We start from the raw sequence: 18,472 nt of genomic DNA on the forward strand, positions 1-18,472 counted from the left end.
TCCAAAGGCACACAGCTGGGAAATGATCCACCTCTAGTTAGGTTTAGGACCTGCAGCCTCTAACTAATAAATCTAGAGGAAATTATGGAGGGGAGGTATGCAGGGAGACAGGGAAGCATATTTCGTTGTTAGCAATGCTCTTCTCAGAGTGTCTGTATTTAATCTCAGTGTATTTCCTGTTAATTTTTAGATAAGGGAGGCTTTGGCAGGTAGTTAATCCTACATCTCCAGAAGTGCATTCTGTGTCCCTCTTTTTTTTTATTGTTTAGACCCAGCTCTTTCTGTCCCTTCTGGAAGTGGAAGCCAGTGGGCTTCAGTCCAGGTGGATGTTTGGTGGTTTCCAGTATCCCTTTCCAGGACAACACAAGGACATGTCCTTTGGGGAAACATAAGTGGTGTTTCCCCTATCCCACAGGAGGGTGCAGATCCCTGCTCAGCCGGTGACGCATCTTAAGGATTCTTAGGAACTTGACTGACTGCAGGACGTCTACTCCCCTGTGCTGTGGTCCCTCGGGGGCCAGGCCATGGCTCCTGGACTCACTTCTATGGCATGTCTGCTTCTTGATGCCAGGGTGGTCCTTGCCCTCTGGGACATGAAACACTCATCATCCGTCAGAGGCTCTTCTCAGGTGTCTGGCTGGATCTTGGGGCCTGAGCCTAGACCCAGCCACCAGTAGGAGGCCTGGTCTGAGCATGAAGCTGCCGTGTCTTCCTGCTCGGTAACTGCATGAGTTTTCTACTCTCTGTAATAAATGACCACAAGTTTACTGGTTCCAACAACATACATTTACGATCTCAGTTTCTGTAGCTTTTCTGGGCTCTCTGCTTCAGGTCTCATCAGGCTGCGGTGGAAGTATTGGCTGGGGCTGCAGTCTCATCAGGGGCTTGACTGGGGAAAGGTCTGCTCCCAAGCTCCATTTGGTGGTGGGCAGAATTCATCTCCTGGGGCTGAGATCTCTGTTTCTCGATGGCTGTCATCCAGGGACTGCCCACACGGTGCCCTGGCAGCCTGGCAGCCAACAAGGGCAGGGTCTAGCTCTCATCTGCTAAGGTGGAGTCTTATGGTGTCACGTCATCACGAGAGGGCTCTCCTGTCCCTTTGCCTGGTTCTTTTGATTAGAAGCACGTCGCAGGCCCTGCCCCCACTCAGGGGGAGAGACTCTACAAAGGCATGAACACCAGAAAAGGAAGGTCACTGGGGGTCACCTTAGAGCAACCACAGTCACTGCCCTCCCTCCACCCAACCTCCCCCCAGTGCTGAGAAGCCCAGATGCTCCCCCTGGCAGCCCTGTAGGCAAGCTTCAAGCTTTTGTGGATCTGATACTGTTTTTCACAGGGCTGCTGGCAGGGAGGGGCTTTCTGTGTGACTGTGCCACCCACCCAGCTCTGGCCTCACCCCTCACAGAGTGCTGACTTGAGGGCTTGGGCATCTGTCCTCGGAGTAGTCAGGGGTCCTTGCCATACCCCTCCCCTGCAGCCGCTCTTCAGTGATCCAACCCTTTCATTTTAAACTGTGGAGGTAATTCCTGTAAAGCAGGGGAGACCTTTAGGTACTCACCTGTTCCTCCAATATGCGTGGCTTTGCTTTCAAGTGACCATAGGCCAAGATGTGAGTGTTCATGTTTCATCTAGAAAATTTGTAATAATGCCTATTTTTGTCCACCGTTTGTGCTTCTTTCAGTTCAGATGTAACTGAGTTAATTATCTGATGAAATGAACCAGAGCTTGCTTTCCTCCTCAGAGTACTTCTTGTTCTAGAAGCAAAGCTGAGAGTCATTAGATCCTGTACTAACAATTATCCCTTGTGCGTCTAGCGAGTTTGGCCTGTGAGTTGTTTAAAGACAGACCCGTCTTCCCTCCATTCATTTTATGGGTGTTTTACAGAGTGGATACAGTGTTGACTTATTTTATTTTATTGTTGTGGTTTCTTATTGAAGGATTCTTTTTTTTAATTGAAGTACAGTTGATTTATAATGTTGTGCCCCGGAGCAACTAAGCCCATGCACCACAACTACTGAGCCTGCGCTCTAGAGCCAGCAAGCCACAACTACTGAGCCCGCGAGCCACAACTACTGAAGCCCGCATACCTAGAGCCCGCGCACCACAACAAAGAGTAGCCCCCGCTCACTACAAATACAGAAAGCCTGTGTGCAGCAACGAAGACCCAACACAGCCAAATATAAATAAATACATTTATAAAAAAACAAAACAAAAAAATAAAATAAAATGTCAGTGGGTATTTATAAATAACCTTGTACAGTCTGGTGTTAGTCCCTGTGTGACAGCAGTGGGGATTTCACATCCTATTTTCCTCTTTCTATTCCTGTCTTTGTTGTTTGAGATGCCACACGATGCATATGACAGTATCTCGACTAAGTCTTCTCTTTCAAAAGTCTGGAATCTTCTGCTTTAGTTCCTCTTAGCATGTCTTTTGTTTAGGGTGGGGAGAGAGTAAGAACATGGGGGAAAAAGGGAGAACATGAGTCTAATCTCTGAGGAAGTTTTTAGGCGAGAAGGCTGAGGTTCAGAATTGGTTGATTCTTTTGGAATTAGTTTATTCCAGTTTGGCCAGTTTGGAATCAGTTGATTCTTTTACATTTCAGAAGTATGCACCTCAGTCCCTACCCCTGAAAGGATATGTTAGAGAGAAAAATAAAATAAATTATTGACATTTGCTCACCCAATCACAGTTGCACACCTGGGGAAAGCCAAATCCTCTTTAATTTTTCCACTTTTGAATTTCGTGTGAATCATACTCAGATGGTTAATGGCAGCATAAATTGCTTTGAATGATATATGACTCCTAGAAATTCATCTTTAAAATATTATAGCAAATAGGCATTCAGAAGCTATTTATTTGGTGGGATATACGTGTCTCAGGAATTCAGTATGAAGGCACCCGTCCTGGCTACACCTGCTCTCACAGGGGCTGCAGGGGCCCCTCCTCGGTGGGGACCCTCCTAAGTTGGCTGGGAGGGCCCTGCTCTGCCCTCGGCAGTGGAGAGTTGCTGTACACGTGGTGTGAGCCCTGGAGAGCCCGGCCCTGGTCTCCAAGTCCCCCTTCCCACGAGGAAAGGACACGGTCTGCCGGCCCTTGACTGATGTCCACTTCCTGTTGTCTGACGTCCGGCAGGGCCAGCCAGTCACCTTCAATTTCTGACAACCATGTGGCTCCCAGGAGTCCCTCAGCCCCATAGTGTCACCCAGGGGTCCCTCAAAGGAGTGACACGGAGTGGTGGGATTTCCTTCTGGTGACCACTTGCTGCTGGTTGTCCCAAGTGCACCCAGCATTGAGTCACGTGCACATCTATATGAGGGGGATGGGGAAGCAGCCCCACCCCCTGGTCGGGGGGCAGTGATGGGGGGCAGGGCACGCTGGACGCCTCCGTCTCGACCGCAAGGTGTTCGGTGTTTGCTTCAGACAGCCCTTCACGTCCGCTCTCGTCCCAGGATTTCTACTTCAGTTGCCTTATATTCTTTTCTTCATGCATCTTTAGTTTGGATAGATTTTGCCGGATTGCCCTCTGTAGGGGTTGAACCCTTTAAAAGTCTTTTAAGGGCTTCCCTGGTGGCGCAGAGGTTGAGAGTCCGCCTGCCGATGCAGGGGACACGGGTTCATGGGTCCGGGAAGATCCCACATGCCGCGGAGCAGCTGGGCCCGTGAGCCATGGCCGCTCTGCCTGCGCGTCTGGGGCCTGTGCTCCGCAACGGGAGAGGCCGCAACAGTGAGAGGCCCGCGTACCGCCAAAAAAAAAAAAAAAAAAAAAAAGTCTTTTAAAAATTAATTTTAATTTTTAATTTTCTAAGTGATACATGAATATATTCTCTTCCAAAAAAGTGAAAAAATTAGAGATACAGCCAAAGTCACTTTTGATCACCAGCACCATCCCCGCCGGATTCCCACACTGGCCCTCACCATCCCCCCAGAGGCCACTGCTATTATTGGTTTGCCAGTGGGAAATATACATTACTGGAGTGTGTGTGTGTGTGTGTGTGTGTGTGTTTGTGTTGTTTAAGGTATAAACCTTATTGTACTAAACCCATCATTCTATAATGATGTGTTTTCCTTGATGATATGTCTTGGAGGTCTTTCCATGAAGTATTAATAGGTCCCTCTATATTATTTGAGTTGTTAACCATAAATTACTTTTTCAGAACTGCCTTTTTGACAGTTACTTTCAGGAAAGAAATTAGGATTTCATTCAACACCCAGCGATTCTTTTTTTTTTTAATATGTGTATAGTGCAAAATCTTAACTTGTGTGTGTGTGTGTGTTTCTCTTTTCAGATCTCAGAACACTGATCTTCACAATGAAGGCTACATCTTGGAATTAGATTGCTGTTCTTCCCTAGACCACCTGACAGACCAAAAAATCATCCCAGAGTTCATTAAGAAGGTGAGTGCTGCAGTCAGGATGCAATTGAACGGGCTCGCTGAGCGCTTGCCTGAGTGAATGGCTGGGGGCTGGCTGAGGGCAGGTGGGCTGCACTCCCCAGGCCTGTTCTGACCTGGGACTTTGGGTGGCCTCGTGGGGGGCAGTCCATTCCCACTCAGGCTGGCCTTGGCTCTGGAACAAGGTGGCTTCCACTCCTCCCAGGATGGCAGACCCTGTGTTTTTAGGGCTGGAGTGGCGTTAACAGCTGACAGGCCTGCCGGCCCACTGCCAGCACCCCCTTCAAATCCTCAGGGTGGTGTGAGCCCCTCAGATCCCACCTTCCACTCCCCCTGTGGGTCTTCATTGTCACGAGCCCCCCTTCTTTCCTAGAGCGGGAGCGTGCCACAGTCCGGTGACCACTGGCATGCGATCATAGCAGGGAAAATTGCCTCGTTGCAGGGGGTTCATTTTCTGCCCTGAAATATGTCTGGTTTTGAGCTTCTCTTTGAGCCATATGAGGTTTCCTGCCTAATTGCAGGGTGAGCTGAGTTTCAATACGCTGACGTTTCCTGCCGGAGGAATGTCCTTGCCCAAACTGGGGCTAAGTTCATCGCTTAATGCTGGCCTTGTCCTCCCCTGCCCAGTCTCCCCAAATGATTGGCAGTTCCCCCCGCCCCATCATCTAGAGGTGATTGTGGTTTGTCTGAAATCCAGTCAGTCAGTGAATTCTTTAATAAATATTGTTGGCTGTTGTCAGGCCAGAAATAGTACTAGGTGCTAGCACGCAGAGAACAAAATAGCCGTGGCCCCTGCCCTCGTGTCCTCACAGTGAAGGCTCTTCCGAACCCGAGTCATGAGCATGACTGGGAGGGAAGCAGCAGACAGACAGGGTGTGGTGTGGGAATCGGGGAGGCGCCTCGGGCTGAGACAGTAGGATTAGGCCTGATGGGGCTGCAGTGGGCGGGTTGGGGTCCCTCCGAACAGAGGGAGCAGCATGTGTGAGGGCCTGAGGGGAATGAAAAGAAGGTCAGAGGACCTTTGGCAAGAAAGGGGCCATGAGGGGTGGAAGGAAGGGCCAGGACTCGGCTGTGAAAGCAACAGGAGGCCGTGGAGAGACGTTCTGTAGAAAAGTGGAATTGAATGGTCCCTTTAAACAACCAGTGATTCTATTTTTTTTTTTTTTTTTTGGTTCACTCTCTGCCTCCCTCTCTTCAACATTTGTGGAGCGTTCAGGCCCTACAAGGCCCTGGGAATAACCACTCGGGTATGATGGGAGCCGAGACCCGTAGCCCAGGAGTCGGGTGACCTATTAGGTCAGACATTTGGGTAATTTTACGCGGGTGATGGAGACTCTTTCTGCTATGGTAGAATTCAGATCATTTTTAAGAAGTGGGAGGAAAAGCAGTTTCAGTTCACACATGCCTAAGCCTGAGAACATGGGTGCTTTCATAACTCAGAGGGATGTCTGTATAAATAGGGCCATCTTCTTTGGATTGCTGCGAATAAAATGTTCTCATAAACTTGGTAGGGGCATTCTAGAGGTGGGATTTACCCCGTGATCTGAGCACTGGGGAAAAATAGTTGTAGAAATGGCTTTGTAATTAGACTCAGATGCTTGGAATATTTGAGGGGCGGGTTGGTAAGATGAGGGCATCGGCTCTGGCCGTACTATCAAACAGGCTCTTTGAAAAACATGTGATTTGGCGCTTTTGTCTTAACCAAACCAGATCCCTGCGGGACTGACCCATTGCCTTGTGGCCATATCAGGTCGTAAACAGCCTGCTGAGTGGACACTCAGATGCCGTGTGTCTGCAGTGCTTGCAGTGCAGGTGGGCGTCTGTCCCACAGAGGACAGAACCTCAGAGTTACGGTTTATATGCCCTGAAGGACATCAGCCACTTCTGTGTTAACTTTTACTTTTATCCCAACATTCTTTTCCCCCCACTGATTGTGTGTGTGTGTGTACACATGGCAGTATCTCATGATTTATTCAATAATTGGTTAAATCGATCATTGACACCTGCTCATTCTATGTATGTATAAGAATTCTGTTTTTAACATTAAAAAAATTATTTTTTTATTGAGGTATAGTTGATTTACAATGTCGTGTTAGTTTCAGGTGTACGGCACAGCAATTCAGTTATAAATATGTATATGTATATATACATGCATACATATATACGCACACACACACATATATTCTTTTTCATATGCTTTTCCTTTATACATTATTACAAAATATTGAGATAGTTCCCTGTGCTGTACAGTTGGTCCTTGTTGTTTATCTGTTTCATATATAGTAGTGTATTTATGTTATTCCCAAACTCCTAATTTATCCGTCTCCCAACCTCTCTTTGCTTTTGGTATCCATAAGTTTGTTTTCTGTGTCTGTGGGTCTATTTCTGTTTTGGAAATAAGTTCACCTGTATCTTTTGGTTAGATTCCACATACAAGTGACATATGATATTTATCTTTCTCTGTCTGGCTGACTTCACTTAGTATGATAGTCTCCATGCGAGTCTGTTTTTAACATTTTGAAGAGGATACAGTTTAAAGCCCGCTGTGCCATCCTGCCTCTGCCTGTGCAGCAGGTACAAGGTGCCTCTGTCCCCCTGGTTTTCAAATACAAATGACTGGGTTCAGGCAGACTAGACAAGTTGCACACTCAGGTAGCACTGAGATTTCTGAGCCAGAATTGGCCTCCAGATGTGTATCTCGGAGTCTCTCACCTCTTTTTCTCTCAGTAGAGACATAGTTCATGGTTGTGGTCAGCAGAGCGGAAGGGAAGCTCCCCACTCTGGAGAACCCAGGTGTTGAGGTGGCCTGGCCATGTGGCCCTGCCCTGTCGGTCCGTGGCCGGGGGCTCCACCTGGGAGGATCTAGTGTTTCTGGCTGTCACTGCTGGCTGTGGCTCTAGTTCTAGGCCAGTGGCCATGACAACCAGGAGAAGAGGTACAAAATGATGGGACCGGGCCTCCTTCCCTTTGCTCCCCGTTTCTGTTGTTGGACATGATTTCTGGAGAAAACACCACCTCTGGTGCAAAGAGGAGAGGAATGGGGGCCTCTCTGCAAAGTCAACAGCTGTTGCAGCTGATGGCTGAATTGCACACGTGTGTACATTTTCCTGTCATCCCACGGGTCGAAGACTACAGGAGTTCCCTGGGAAGAAAGACAGGAAAAATTATTTTGTGTATTTTTAGTAAATATTTAATGAATAGCTTGGTCCCTATATATATATATATGTGTGTGTGTGTGTGTGTGTGTGTGTGTGTGTGTGTGTGTATAACAAGTGGTGACACCTGTTAATTGCCATTCACTTAGACCAAGATGAAGCTGTGTCACTGCAGCTACTGCCTACAGCCATTCCTTTTTTATCTGGGTCATTATTTTGTGTGAAATAATGGCTCCCGTCCCTATGACAAGTAGATCCATCTTACGATGAGACGGTAATTAACTCATTTTGTCACATCCAGGATAAGCTCATATTCTTCTCTGCACAGTAGCATTAAACTCAAAGTGATTAGAATTTTTCTTTTCTTCAGAACAATGCCTCCGTGTTGTTTTTCCACCAAATGTTTTAAATTAGCAGAACCTTTGGTTAGAGGACATGGTTGGAGGGAGGGAAAGGAGATTTCATTATTTTCCACAATGAGGAAAAATAAAATCATCTGTATCTGTGTCATGTAAAATTAGCCGAAGATGCCGTAATTCACAGCCCCCCTCCATCACGATTTCACACGGAGGGTGAAGGGAGCTGTATAAAAAAGATGCCTCTCTTCCTTTCCGTGTGGCCTAATGATGTTCTGAGCACTCTGGCGGATCAAATTAAACCTGGGCTACTGCACTGTGTTTTTCCCCCTGGTATCCTGCTGTGCTCCATCCAACTGACCCTTTATGTAAATTATTTATTAGGGCCCACAGAACATTTAAGATACAGTTTTATGGGCAGACTTGGAGAGAATACATTTTCCAAGCCCTAGAACCGGACGCTCGAGAGACAGTTGCAAAGCTGGGAGCACTTCGGTGCTGCCTCTGTTCCTTTGAGACAAAGGTGCAGCCTGCCAGGTGACTCCCAGAGCCTGTTTCGTGTGGCTGGTGTGTTTGTGGGACCCTTTGGAATTTCTGTTCTCCAGAGCTCCCAGAGGATTGTAAAGAAGACAGGGTGATATAGAATGAAGAGTCTACACGTGCGTCTTCGAATGACTTTACGTTCTTTGGAGCTTCTTGGGAAAGTGTCTGGATGTTTCGAAAGCACTTTAAAGTTTGCCAAGTCACGGCACACATTTTCTGGTTGGTGCCGCACAGCATTTCCGTTCCGGGGGCCACGCTGGCAGTGATGTCTCCCTTCTAGACCGGAGGAGACAGCTCAGAGAGGACGGGGGCTTTGCCAGGGGCTGCGACTGCAGAGCGATGGGGCCTGGCCTGGCCTGCCATGGGGTGCGGGGGGGCGGGATGGCCCCAGCGGGTGCCCGTGGAGCTGGGGAGGAGGGTCTGGGGAGGGTCTGTGGCCTGGGAAGGCTGTGGAGACGTGAGCTATAGGATGGGGGCTCTGAGCAGCGAGCGATGGGCGCTGAAGGAGGTGGAGGGGCCTGGTGGACAGTGCTGTTTCTGGTGTGGACAGGAGCATGGAGGAAAGGCTCAAGGCTGAGAAAGAGCCATGTCCTGATTGGCTGGAGTTTAGGATGGACAGTGGGAGGAGGAAGGCTGTTCTGGACACCGTTCTTTTGGTTACGTGAAAGGGAGCCCTACTCAAGCCAGCTCAGGTGAATCGGGGGTGAGGTTCCTTCCTCTAAAGATGCAGGAAATGGCCTGGAGTCTCAGGCTCCAGGAGCTCCAGGAGCAAGAATTCCCCTGGGGCAGGAATACAAGGGAAAAAAAAAAAAGATGATTTGGTCTCTGTCTGTATTACGTGCTGCTGGTGCCTATTTATGCATATATAGGTTAATTTGAATTTTAAATGGGATTTTACTCCACAGAGGGAATCCCTCTAGATGCCAGGCAGACCCTGTGCTGAAGGGCTGTTACAAGCACTATACTCTTAACCCTCATCTCTGCCTTCTGAAGCCTTATCCCCATTTTACAGGTGAAGAACCTGAGGCACAGAGAAGCTATGCAGTTTGCCCAAAGTTACACCTGGGACAGGGAGGACTGGGGTTGGAACCCAGCCTGTCTGGTCCAGGGGCCGCACTCCTGACCACTGGGCCCTGCCGCCACTTCTGCGGAGCCCTCAGGAGCTGGGAGGGAGCCGTCCAAGCCAGAAGGCCGGGTTGGGCATGGGAGGCAGTTGGGTGTAACCGTGTCTGGTACGTGGGGACAGATTTCAGAGCAAGTCCAAGGCCTCCCCTGAGTGGAGTCTGGGGCTCCAGGCCTGGCTGCCCAGGGGAGAAAGCCACACACCCCCCTGCCATTGTCTGGGCGAGACTGCAGGGCCTCACCTTCAGACCCTCAGCTCTGGGCTCTCACTTTCTCAGATTAACTCCTTTTATGATGGACCTGAAGGACCTACTTAGAACTAGGTTTCGGTTTTCACTGGACCACGGAGCCTTGGGAATGAAGACATCGAGGCAGACCCCTGCGAGGCTCTGTGTGGGGAAGCTCAGAAACTCAGTGGCCTGGATTAAACTACAGGCATTGCCCTTCAGAAAACCAAACGATGCTGCTTCCATCTTGTCCTAAAGAAGAGAGCCCGACAGGTATTTCAAATCTCAATGGCTCCTTTTAATGAAACAGAATATCTCAAATCCCCAGGATTCTGAAACTTTGCCTGTGGTATCTAAATGACTCATCGTTTATTCCGGCTAATTGTTGAGTATTCGGGGCTTCATTTCTCCAAGTGCTGTGCAGGGTCTAATTTTAATTAGTGCGAGATGCCGACTGAGAGTGAAAGGGAAATTATATTAAAAAGGCTTCCCTTTCCTCACTGCACCCTCATCTGCTCTCAAACCAAGGGAATCGTGACATTTTTTAAAAGGCTGCCCTGGTAGGGCTGGGGGAGAGGTTAAGGGAAAGTGGAGTGTGGTTCTAGCAGTGAGGGTAGCCTCGTTGTGGAGGGAAGTGGCTCAGGGCTGGGGCTGGACGGAGAAGGGGCTGAGGCACTGCCGGGGGATGGGGTGTCCTGTTCCCTGTTATGTCTCCGGAACTTAATACATATTTGTCGAGTGACTGAACAAATTAAAAGAGAAATGCAGAGGAAGAATCATTAAGACTTTGTGTCACAGAGGAGGGAGGGGAGCCTAACGTGACACTCAGGGGACTGAAGTGTCAGGCGGGGTCATTTGCAAGGATGGGGAGAAACACACAGCCCGAGGGGCCGTTTGGGGGAGAGAGGTGATGAGGCTGGTGATGGGCATGTTTGGGACCGAGGGGCCAGTGGGACCCTCTGGGAAACATTCCAGAAGGCAGGTATGGTTACACTGGAGCTTGGGAGGAGGCGGGGAATGGGGACGTAGTTGAGGGGCAGGTGAGATGGTGCGGAAGTGATTCAGGGGGTTGTCTGGGGGGCACATGCCCATCTCAAGGGCCTCAGCCCATTGCTGCCTCGTGGAAAATACAGACCCAGGATCCTAAGGTCTTCTGTTGCTTGGCTGGCTCGTTGGCTGACTTTGTTCTAGAGAAGTGGATAACGTTTTTTACTTTCTTATTGGGAAGTCTTGGTTTCTCAATGTAAGCAGATAGATCCATCAGAGAACTGCAAGATCTAGACCAGATTCTCTTATTCTCAGATTCTCTGTGGTGAAGGACCAGATTTTGTTTGTTTTGTCCTTTTCCAGTTCATTAAGGAGGGATGCTTTTGTAAAATACAGTGAAACATGGTGGCAACGTTGAAGAGCTAGAAAAGTATATAAATGCTTTCTCTTGTTTTGTGTACCTATCTTGTCACAAACTGGTAACAGAAAGTTGGTGGACCAGCAGTGGGCCGAGGACCACATTTTGAGTAGCCCCTGGCTAAGATGGCAGAGACGTGGACAGGGTGAACTCATGATGGGAGAGCTCACTCATTCCTGCAGAGGGAGAGAGGAGAGAGCTCTGGGGAGGATCCAGAGAAGGAGAAAAAGAAATGGCTTTTAAAAGAAGCACGGGGAGAAAGGGAAGAGCGTGACGTTCCAGAATCTGCGGGAAGAGACCAGGGAATACCGTAACAGCAGGAAAGAGGTCAAGTTGGAACCCACTGCGGGTGGGAGGTCGCCCACTGGGTTTGACCACTGGAGGCCACTGGTAAATCTCACAAGAGCAATTTTTAAGGGATGGGGCAGGCAGAGACCCCTCACATTCTGGGTTTAAGAATACGTAAGTATAGATAGAGGCTAAGACAGGGTACAGGTCGAAGGAATTCTTGTTAGTTTGTTTTGAATAGGAGAATTGAGCATCTTTAAAAGCTGAAAGGTACTGATAGAGAAGGAAAAGTTAACGGAAGTTAGAGGTGATAAAAAGCAGAGGCAGGGGCTTCCCTGGTGGTGCAATAGTTGAGAGTCCGCCTGCCGATGCAGGGGACACGGGTTCGTGCCCCGGTCCGGGAAGATCCCACATGCTGCGGAGCGGCTGGGCCCGTGAGCCATGGCCGCTGAGCCTGCGTGTCCGGAGCCTGTGCTTCGCAACGGGAGAGACCACAACAGTGAGAGGCCGCGTACAGGGAAAAAAAAAAAAAAAAAAAAAATGCAGAGGCAGGTCCAGGGTGGGGTGATCTGCACATGTGGGATGGGACACCCTCTCCCTTGAGGCCGGGGTAGGAGGCAGGAGGGCCTCACAGGCTTAGACGCTCACAGTGGAGGGAACAATGCAGGAGCTGCTGCCTGGAGGCCTGTTTGCTCATAAAGTTCCTTTTCTGCTCTTTTCCCTGGCCTGTGAGCTCCCTGTTCTGTCCTGAGAGGTTAGCTGAAGTTAATTTGATCCTGAGGGGAGGGAGGGCGTTGTGTGCTTGTCTTGATCACTCCGCCCAAAACGAGACAAACTCTTTTGCTTCGTTTTTTGCCCTGTGCGTGAACTTAAGACCCAGTACCGGTGGCCAAGGTTCACCCATGTTTCTGTGACCAGACCTTTGAGGTGTTGTCTGGGGAGGCCTTAGCCTCCGTCCTTGGTCATAGGAGGCTTACAGCCCAGCTGAGAGCAGGTAGTCACAGGGTGGAGGTCTCATCACAAAGGGTATGTGCTCCGGAGTGGAACATGGTGAGGGGCCCTGACCCAGGCAGGCAGTGGGAGGAGAGGGTGGTGCACTAAGAAGTGGGGTTTGCACTGAGATCTGAGGGTTAAACAGGTGAGAGAGAGTGGAGGTAGTGGGACCTGGAAGGACTTGGAAAAAGGCCAGGAGGTGGGGACGGCATGTTTCATCAGAGGAACGGGACGGAGGCCGTTTTTTTTTTTTTTCGGTACGCGGGCCTCTCACTGTTGTGGCCTCTCCCGTTGCGGAGCACAGGCTCCGGACGCGCAGGCTCAGCGGCCATGGCTCACGGGCCCAGCCGCTCCGCGGCATGTGGGATCCTCCCGGACCGGGGCACAAACCCGTGTCCCCTGCATCGGCAGGCGGACTCTCAACCACTGTGCCACCAGGGAAGCCCACAGAGGCCGTTTTGACTTGACCACAGAGATTGGAGGGTGAGGCTGGAGAGTCAGGACTCATGTGTGCAGGGCCCACAGGCCAGCAGCAGGATTTGGGTTTTTCTCCCAAATGCAGTGGAAAGCCGCTGGGGGGGCGGCTTTTAGGAGGAGCTAGAGAATGATACCAGATTTACATTTTGGAAAGATCAGAACGGCTGCGGGGTAGAGACTGGATGGGGGGCAGGGGTGGGTGCGGTTAGGATCCTGTTGGAGTGTCTCTTTGTAGATGGTTAGGTTGTAGCTTAGCTTACAGTCAGAACAGCATCATGGTGGAGATGTGGTTGGATTTAAGGACTGCGGAGCCAGGGGGATCACCAGGGCTGTTTACGGATCGACTAACGGCATGGTAGGGAGGGAGGGACCAGGCTGGTTTGGCCTGTGCCGCTGAAGGAATGGAGGCCTCTGCTGAGATAAGAAAGTCTGTGGGACAGGCCATCGTTTCTGTGGTCCAGGAGCTCAGGGCAGTGGTCTGGGCTGGAGATACCAGCTGGTAGATGGTGAATGATGCCATGGCCCTGATGAAATCACTTAGGAAGGAAGGGAGGGTGTGAAGGAAGAGGGCCTCCATCGGAACCCAGAGGAATTCCAGCATTCACTGCTGGGCAGAGAAAAGAGGCAGAAAGTGAGTGGCTAGAGAGGTCCAGGGGAGACTTGGGGAGGGCGGGTGATGGAGGCTGAGGGTGCTTCAGCAGGGGAGGGCTTGTCCACACTGTTAGTGCTTCTGAGACTAAAAATAAGAAATAGCCATTGGTGGGATGGCCATGAGGTCATTGGTGATCTCCATGGAAGCTATTGCTGTGGCCCCTCCCCTCCCGGTACATACTTTATAATTATACTTTATAATTAAAAACCACTGCCCGGGGCTTCCCTGGTGGTGCAGTGGTTGAGAGTCCGCCTGCCGATGCAGGGGACACGGGTTCGTGCCCCGGTCCGGCAAGATCCCACATGCCTCGGAGCGGCTGGGCCCGTGAGCCATGGCCGCTGAGCCTGTGCGTCTGGAGCCTGTGCTCCGCAACGGGAGAGGCCACAACAGTGAGAGGCCCGCGTACCACAAAAAACAAAAACAAACAAAAAAACCACTGCCCTACACCCTGTAGAACTCACGTGTGTTCCTGTGTTATGCCCAGGATGGTTCTGAGACTGTTGTTTCGTTTGTTTGTTTTACTTTTAAGTTTAAGCTGTTCTTTCTTTCCACGGGCTTGCTGAATTATCTTCATTGTTCTCCTTAATGTAATTTTTTATTAAGCAACTGAATTTTAATATCTGACTTGAGGATTAGAACTTGACCATGTAAAGCATTGTGATTTTATGTAATTTTTAGCATTTGGATCATATGTCACATAAAATAAAATAACAGAACTTGTTATCAAAAAATCAACTTGGGATTTTTAAAAGTGGCATTTAGATGCGCACAGAACAGAGTGGCCTGTTGCTGAGTCTGTGGGCAGCCTGTGGCCGTCAGCCTGCCTTCCTTTGTGGTCTCTGCAGAGAAATTGCCCCAAATCCAAGGAATCAGAAACTCTTCTGGAGGCTGGTGGAGAAGACAAAACACTGGAGGGGAAACAGAAAGTAAACCGGAGCGAGGTGGCAGGTCTGTGCCCAAGAACACTATGTTCTAGAGAGAAATTAGGCCTGGGCATCAGGCTGTCCTCTCAGGAGGACAACCCTCCTGGGTTGCTTTTGGCACCTTGGGAAGGCTACTCTCTCCTCCATCCCCACTTGTTGGTGGGAGGTTGGAGGTGCCAGGGCTCACGTGACTTCACCTGAGGCCAGGTGTTTGGGTGGGCTGTAGGCCAGCCTGGGAGTTCCTGTAGGTGAGGGACAGATGTCTGCTTCTCCAGGACAGCACTGTGGCCTGGGGGCACCTGAGATGTACTTGGCTTCCATAGCTGCTGAAATAGGCCCCAGAGGGAGTCTGCGACGGACAAGGTGGGATAAAGCAGGTTCTGGCTCCCGTTTGCCTCTGAACTGTGCTTACAACAGACAGTTGTGTTCCTTTTGGGCTGAGGGTGAAGCCAAAAGTGCTGAAGATCTGAGTGATTTCCTGCTAAGTCAGCACTTCTTGATGTGTGCTCTTCCTGCAATGTTCCTTGGAAAAAGAGGTTCTGGGGACTTGGTTAAGAATCCACCTGCCAATGCAGGGGACACGGGTTCAATCCCTGGTCTGGGAAGGTCCCACATGCCACGGAGCAACTAAGCCCGTGAGCCACAACTACTGAGCCTACGTGCCACAACTACTGAAGCCCGTGTGCCTAGAGCCCATGCTCTGCAACAAGAGAAGCCACTGCAATGAGAAGCCCGTGCACTGCAACAAAGAGTAGCCACCACTCGCCACTAGAGAAAGCACGCATGTAGCAATGAAGACCCAACGCAGCCATAAATAAATAAATAAATAAATAAATAAAAATAGGTTCTGCAGTCCAGAATGTTTGGGAAACAGGCAGGGTGCAAGCCCTCTTGACGGTCATGATGCTCCTTAGAAGAGTCAAGGCTCTGACAAGGTCTGCAGTAAGAAGCCTGCTTACTTAGCTTAACTCAGCGTTTCTCAAAGGTCATTTAAGAACTTTCCCCTTGTCTCTTCTCCTCCCCAAACACCTGTTTATATCATGGAGCATACTGGGGAAAATGCACCAAGTCAACGAGGAACTCATGGAACACTTACAAACCATGGACAATCACAGGTGGTCAGCAGGTGGCAGGGCCGTCTTCTCCCTTTTTACAGTGGGTCCCTAATACTGATTGTCTCCCCACCACACAGAATTGCCATAAGCCCACATGAGTGGAGTACTTGACTGTATTTTCTTGGTTCTGCTAAAACAAGTCTTTCGGTCCCGACTCTTGGGGTAACTGTGTTTCCTAATCCTCACCCAGACCTCCAATGGAGGGCGATTAAAACTCCCTCCTCTCTTTTGTCACCCCAGAAAGATATGTGCTTGGCACCTCTGTCACCCCTCTGCTCCTTTAATAACAGACATAGCAATCTCCTAACACATTGTCAGCAAAAACTAGGTCCTTGGGTCTGGTGACAGCTGTGGGATCGTCGATAGCGTTTGCTCTGCTGTCTGGGTCAGTTCCAGCTTATCTGACGTTGGTCTCTTGGACTTTTGCTCCCCTTTTCTACTTTTCCCCATTCCCCCAACCTGGCCCTGGACTTCTTCTACCATAGTTGTTAATCAGATCTTCAAATATATTGGCTTTTCCAGCTTTGATTCTCATTCTTTTATCTCTTCCCTTTGGTCCCTAATCAAAAGTGGCGTTTTCAAACTATTATATATAGAATGGATAAACAACAAGGTCCTACTGTAGAGCATAGGGAACTATGTTCAATATCCTGTGATAAACCATAATGGAAAAGAACATAAAAGGAATGTATATGTCTATATAACTGAATCACTCTGCTATACAGCAGAAATTAGCACAACATTGTAAATCAACTATTCTTCAATAAAATCTTTTAAAAAGTGGCATTTTACTCCTTAGTTGTGCTGTCCAATAAAAATATAATTTGAGCCCCTGTGTCATTTCAAATTTGCTAGTAGCCCTGTTAAAAAAATAAAAACAAAGGTGAAATTAATTTTAGTAATATACTTCGTTTAACCTAATGGATCCAAAATATTATGTTTTCAATGTGTAATGAGATATTTTATTTTATTTCTTTACCAACGAAATCTTGGAAATGCGGTATCTATTTTATACTTGTATCACGTCTCCATTTGGATGCCAAATTTTCAGTAAAGTGAAGTGGCCTACAAAATAAAGTTGTGTTTAACAGAAAAATAGTTTATGCAGCTTCGGTTTTTAAATTTAGTTTAAATTCATTAAAATTCAATACAATTAAGAATTCAGCTCCTTAGTTGCACCACCCACATTGCCCATGCTTGATGGCCATGTGTGGCTGGTGGCTACTGTCTGGGACAGCATAGTTCTGTAGGATTCATTTATTTAAACAATTTTCAGTTCTCCGTGTTTTCCAAATTGACAGAAAATATGTGTGATTTTGAGTCTTGTCAGCCACAAGAAGAAGCGTTTATTAGACAACTGAAAGAAAATTTTCCTCATGGAAAGATCCAAAAACTACACTGGGGTCAACTTTACCATATAACCTTTGAGGAATATATTTGAAATACATTTCCTTTTAGAATATTAATTATTAATTTAGTTCTTCATGCATACTTTAAATTATCTAAAAACACATAAATTTGGAAATAGTGCTTTCCCCGCCCCATGTTTACATTTCGTGAAACAATTTTGTTCCAACCCTTTTCATGCATCTTTGCCCTTAGTGTCTCTGTCATCACCAGAGGGACTTCTGGGAGTTTCTAACACAGGTTTCAAGATCATCGTGTTTACTTTCATCCAAATTGTGTGGAATTCGGCACTCTTAAAATTCATGAATGATGCTATCACTGGAAACTCTATTCTAAGTCCTAAGTGCCCATTCATTTGACATTAGGATAGTTTTTTCTTATCCAGCTCATACGTGAATGAGAAATCACCATAATGCAACCACTTACTCTGCGTAGCTCTTTTAAAATCTCTTTATTAAAAATAACATAAATACAGGTGAGTGCATAAATCGTAAGTGAGTTTGCACAAAATGTACTCACCTGGGTACCAGCACCCAGGTCAAGAAACAGAACAGCTCAGGGAACCACCAATGGCCACTCCCATCACCCCGCCTCCTTCTCCTCCCCAAAGGTAGCCTCTGTCTAGTTTCTAACACCAAAGGTTAGCTTAGCCGGGTTTTGAACTTTATGTAAGTGTAATCTTTGTAAATGGAGTCTTTTGCTCAACACTCTGTCTGTGAGATTCATCCAGGTCCCAGTAGCACATTTGCATTCGTGCATAGAATTCCTTGCAGTGTTTTGAAAAGCGATCTTTAAGAAGCATGCTTACTACAGCTCCCCCCAAATTTTGTTTCACGCTATAGGAATTGCTTTAAGCTTTTGCTGAATGTATTTACCTCCTTTTAAAAACTCAAATGCATCAGATGACTTCAGTAAACGTCCCAAATAAGCTTTGACTGGTGTGCTTTCCCCAGTCGGTATTTGTTGTTCAAAATAAAGTGACAGAGAGTCCTTGCCTTGTGAGAGACTTTGTAAAAGTCTGTAAATGTGTGAACTAACTCCCTCTTTCCTGAGAAATAATATTTGGGGGGGTGGGGGGGTAAAACCCAGGGGATATCCAGGTTACATCCTGGAGATGCAGCGTGGGATTTTGTATGCACTGTGTATTTCCCCTTTCAGTTCACTGTGAATCGGGTCACCAAGTTGTGGTTATTGAATTCGGTCTAACTCGTGGCAGGGGACATCACTTTTATGAACCATCTTCCCCCCGAGATACTTGCGTGCCTACTCCCTCCCTTCCTTCACATCTTCGCTCGAGTTCGCTTTCTCAGCACCCTGCCCATCATTTTATTTATTATTGAAATATAGTTGATTTACAACATTGTGTTAGTTTCACGTGTACAACAAAGTGATTCAGTTATATATATAACTGAATATA

The 18,472-nt window shown here is 48.2% G+C and overlaps 1 protein-coding gene across 1 annotated transcript in view; it reads left to right on the plus strand.

The window, feature by feature from the left end:
- Positions 1-18,472, plus strand: part of RFTN1 (raftlin, lipid raft linker 1) — a 205,404-nt gene that overhangs the window by 105,878 nt on the left and 81,054 nt on the right. The window contains exon 4 of the mRNA XM_060149554.1: positions 4,288-4,396. Within this exon, the coding sequence (XP_060005537.1) occupies positions 4,288-4,396 (109 nt within the window). The remainder of the gene's footprint in view (positions 1-4,287; positions 4,397-18,472) is intronic.

This window comes from Lagenorhynchus albirostris, chromosome 5, assembly GCF_949774975.1.
Source record: "Lagenorhynchus albirostris chromosome 5, mLagAlb1.1, whole genome shotgun sequence".
In the NCBI taxonomy this organism is placed as follows: domain Eukaryota; kingdom Metazoa; phylum Chordata; class Mammalia; order Artiodactyla; family Delphinidae; genus Lagenorhynchus; species Lagenorhynchus albirostris.